Source organism: Limulus polyphemus, unplaced genomic scaffold (assembly GCF_000517525.1).
Source record: "Limulus polyphemus unplaced genomic scaffold, Limulus_polyphemus-2.1.2 Scaffold3352, whole genome shotgun sequence".
Classification (NCBI taxonomy): Eukaryota; Metazoa; Arthropoda; class Merostomata; order Xiphosura; family Limulidae; genus Limulus; species Limulus polyphemus.
The window spans coordinates 31215-36233 of record NW_013668962.1 but is presented as its reverse complement, the minus strand read 5'-3'; the positions used below and the strand labels follow the sequence as shown (position 1 = coordinate 36233).

General features: G+C 33.6%; 1 protein-coding gene across 1 annotated transcript in view; it reads left to right on the top strand.

Moving 5' to 3' along the window:
- The window catches only part of LOC106469199 (solute carrier family 15 member 2-like), a 34593-nt gene that overhangs the window by 7201 nt on the left and 22373 nt on the right, over nucleotides 1-5019 (top strand). The window contains exon 2 of the mRNA XM_022397635.1: nucleotides 2026-2139. Coding sequence (XP_022253343.1) covers nucleotides 2094-2139 — 46 coding nt within the window. The 5' untranslated portion in view covers nucleotides 2026-2093. The remainder of the gene's footprint in view (nucleotides 1-2025; nucleotides 2140-5019) is intronic.

The window sequence follows — 5019 nt, the reverse complement described above, 5'->3', positions numbered from 1 at the left end:
CGCCAACTCTTCGGCTACTGAATAGTGGGATTGACCGTCACATTATAACGCCCTCACGGCTGAAAGGGCGAGCATGCTTGATGTAACGGGGATTCAAGCCCGTGACATTCAGATTGCGAGTCGAACGCCCTAACCACCTGGCCATAGCGCTCGGGTTATAGGGTTTTTATTCATTTCTACACACAAGCATATACACAGAAATCTGCAAAATGCCATTAATATGTTGCATATGTAGAGTGTTGTCCTTTTGAAAAAATACCTTGAGTTTAGCGTTTATCGAGTATTTATTTTTAGACGTTAAGTATTAGATTCGATTTTCTCATTATAAACACGGAGATTAGTTAATACGATGTAATCAAATTCTAATTTGATAAGAATGAGAGTCAACAGGTCAAAATTTTATCTCCGATTACAAACATACTAATAAAACACAACCTGGGATGAAACACTATCCTAAAATTAAAAAAAATTGATACAAAGAAAGTTTTGAATTTCTTAAACTCTTTGTATCGAGTGATGTTGGATGTGAAATTCGTGGTTTGATAAACATGGAATTATAAAAAAAAGGGATAAATTAAATAATTTTTTTGTTCCCTGAGTTTTAAATTCTGTATTATATATATATTTCTACTCCAAATCCATATTTTGTTCTACCAAGTTATCACCAGAGGGCTCTATCAAAGGATATGACGTAACACTTATCACATTTTTGTTTGTTTGTTAAATCTTGCACAAAGCTACTATAGGGCTATCTGTGTTAGCCATCTCTAATTTTGACTAGAAGGAACCAACACTACCAACCGCCAGTTTTTAGTTTACTCTTTACCAACACTATAACGTCCTCGCGGCTGAAAGGACGAGCATGTTCAGTGACAAGATTAGATCCTGCGACCCGCAGTTTGAGAGCCGAATTGCCCTAACCACAAGGCCATGCCTGGGCCAAACTTCTGTTATAAAAATATTTGTGTAATTACACATATTATGACACATAATTAATCCTTCATCACAAAAGTCGAACATCTGGTAGAAAGACCACTCAATGTTTACACTGTATCATTGAATTCTATTACAACTTTGTATGAACTAACAAGAAATATGCATTATGACACATAATTAATCCTTCATCACAAAAGTCGAACATCTGGTACAAAGACCACTCAATGTATACACTGTATCATTGAATTCTATTACAACTTTGTATGAACTAACAAGAAATATGCATTATGACTAAGAACAGACTTTCTTCATCGTTTGATTCAATTCATGCTGCAGGAACAAGATGTTTACATATGGAAGCCCATTTTACATTTAATACTGTAATACACTAACACACACAAAAAAACAACGATTATAACTGGACGGTACATTTTTATTCTAGTTATTTTGCACTATATGTAGTACAACCATCTAATATGAAAAATGTTTGGGAAATTATAAACATTGTTCTTATTTATTCTACAATAATAAGGGGCTATTTTCTATCCTACAGTAACAAGGGGCTATAGGTACATCATTCATACATTGTATTTTGTTTATTCTACAATAATAAGGGGCTATAGGTACATCATTCATACGTTGTTTTTATTTATTCTACGATAATAAGGGGCTATTTTTTATCCTACAGTAACAAGGAGCTATAGGTACATCATTCATACGATGGTTTCCTAATAATACATAAGTGCTTTAATCTAATCTGTGTAACGTAGTATTTTATTTTGTCTTCAGCTGGGCTTTCAGATAAGTTAAAATTAGGCCAAAAAACGCTGATTAGGTTACCCTACCTCTACCTTGTTTAAGTGATATTTGTTGTGGATAAAAATAATGCTAGTGTTAGCCATTGGTACTCGTTTTCATTAATTCGTAATCAGTTACAATCGTAAATCTTCAATTCGAGAAGAGATAATAAATAATGCTGTACGTACAGAGTTTTATTTTGTATTGTGTCTGGCAACAACGTGCTCTAATGTCGTTGTAATTTTATTTTGTGTATTAGAACATCACATTTGTTTGTTTTAACATTTGCAGCTTCCACTGTTCGCCGCCAAATTTATCTGGTCTTTGAATAGGATTGTGACTCCGGATTCTGAAGTAAAATGGACATTTTAAAATCTTCAGGGAACACGGGTGGTCTCACCGAAGGTATATTTCTTTTAAATATTTTCACGTCTTCATAAACAAAATTTCAGGTCCAGGAATTGATAACCTAAGTTGCTGTTATTTAATGTTTTTTTTTTGGCTTATTTGTACGTTAACTAACCTATATCCTTGTTTTTTTTATGAAAGTTCGTTTATGAAAAACATCTTACGTTCCAGATTTATTTACTTAATAAGCGATTAAATTAGCTTGAATAATTAGAGTGTTACTAAATACATTACAATTTCACATATCCTGCTGGACTGGAAATAGAAAACACTGCCATATTTGATAAGCAAAAAAATACTTGGAGTTACATTAACATAAGCTAAGGTTCTGTTAAGACAACTATTTTTTTATGAGACTAGAGAATCTTACTTTCAAGTTTGTGGACTTCGTTCACGTAACAGTGATTTTCTTTTATTGTTATGCAACACTTGCGATAATCTTAGATTTTACAGAATATGTAATAAGTTGGATTTTTTTTTCTACTCAATATTCAACAATGTAATTTATTTAATTGTTTAAAACTATTTAATAATAACTATTATCAAATGTTACTCAAACTAAACAAACTCAATGACATTAAAGAAGTTTTATATAAAACTGCCGAAAGTTGACGTATACATATTGTTGGGTCAGCGAGATCACGTGACTATTGCCACGCCACCTGCTTTCTAGAACTATCCCGTTCCTTCGGGAGTGCGCTAGCATTTACTAGATTGGGGGTGGGCTGGTATATATAAGAGGGTGACAACGTGACGGAACAATATGTGTGTGTGTAGACAGTGAGCAATTGATCTGCAGTCAGAGAGTATTATTGAGCACGTTCCTTGTTATAGCGTTTGTTTTAGCGCAATTGTTGAAGTTAAGTGTATCGGTAAACTTATATTCGGAAAGAATAAACCAGTTTTATTAAGTAAGGACTTGTGTCGCTAAAGTTTCGTCGGAACGAATTTACTGAAAGTTAATTAACAAACGGAGACGTAACAATATATAAATATATATATAATAACATACGTTTATCTAATTACACCATGACTGTTTAGGCACGAACCACGTGTCCAGCTTATCTTTGTTATCAAGCACATGCACACTGGATAACTTTCTTATATATTTATTTTCATACATGCACCTGAATCGGTTTTTTCACGTTCGTTTGAGTGTGGATTGGGTAATGTTTTCAGCCGCGGCATAGCGGCTCGTAGATTGGCTCTGAGTTTGTTTGTTTTTTCAAGTATAAATTTTTAGCTCATTGCTCTATCTCTTAACCGATTTGAGACCTAATTACAGCCGCGGCAAATGAGGGTTCCCTTTTGTTTATGAGTGCTTTCTGGTGTTTGAAGGAAACATCAAGAGCAACTACCATCTCATAACTGGACGAGTGCGACAAACGTTTGTTTTAGATGTTAGACCTCATGATTTTGACCACTCATATTGTCTGCTCCTAATGACATTTCACTACATACTTGGCTAACAAATAGAGGTGTATGGGTACTACTACTACTTCTTGGAGTTTGGGCCTTAAATATATTTATTTGTTTGTTTCACATGTTTTTTGCGAAGTGCATTTTGGTTTTGACGATGTTTTCTGAAAAGTTGTTTTAAATTTTATAATATTATCCAAGTAGTGCTTCAATTACAACCACCTTTTTATAAAAATAAGTGATTGAAGTATAGAAACAATTCAAAGAAGTTATGAAGTATAGAAACAATTCAAAAAAGTTATGAAGTATAGAAACAATTCAAATAAGTTATGAAGTATAAAAACAATTCAAAAAAGTTATGAAGTATAGAAGCAATTCAGAAAATATTATAAAGATAATAACCTTTGATCACAATTTCATATCTTTAATTGAATTCGAAAACCATTGAAGAAAAGATAAAACTCTTAATGTATCCTAACATAAACAATCTAAGTGATCTGATGAAAACGACTATAATTCCCAATATCCTTTATTGATTTACATGTGCGTTTATAAATGACAATGACATTTTCAACTAAAGATAAGGTTCATCAAAAAACACCTATAACAAACAGATACATAAAGTTCACTAATGACTATTAATAATGGAAAGTTAAGCATGCAAGAACATCAACAACGTGTAATCGTTATGTGAAAATATCAGTTATCTTAGCATGATGAAAATGGAAATCCCAAAAATAGTCAAACATGGAAATCCCCTTCAAATATTGTGACCATCACACTAAAATGCTCATATAACAGAATACCTCTACAAACATAAGACCTGTGCATTGATAAGATTACCTTGTATTCCAAAGTTTTTGAGTAAGTTCAAGATGTAAATGTGAAAAGCTTGGGAATACATGATTAAGAACACATCTTCAAGTTGGCGGATCTCCATCGCACATGTCATTACTGTTGCTTTAAACAAAGAAATACCTAAGTACTAACTAACTAATCCAACTAATGTTTGATTTAGCTAGAAATAGAAATCACCTGGAATCCAACCAATGTTCGATTTAGCTAGAGATAGGAATCTCCTGGAATCCAGCCAATGTTCGATTTAGCTGGAGATAGAAATCTCCTGGAATCCAGCCAATGGCCGATTTAGCTAGAGATGGAAATTCCCTGGAATTCAGCCAATAATCGATTCAGCTAGCGAATCGAGACCTCCTGGAATCCAGCCAATATTCGATTTAATTATAAATAGAAATCGCCTGTAATCCAGCCAATATTCGATTTAATTAGAAATAGAAATCGCCTGGAATCCAGCCAAAGTTCGATTTAGCTAGAGATAGGAATCTTCTGGAATCCAGCCAATGGCCGATTTAGCTAGAGATAGGAATCTTCGGGAACCCAGCCAATGGCCGATTTAGCTAGAGATAGAAATTCCCTGGAATCCAGCCAATAATCGATTCA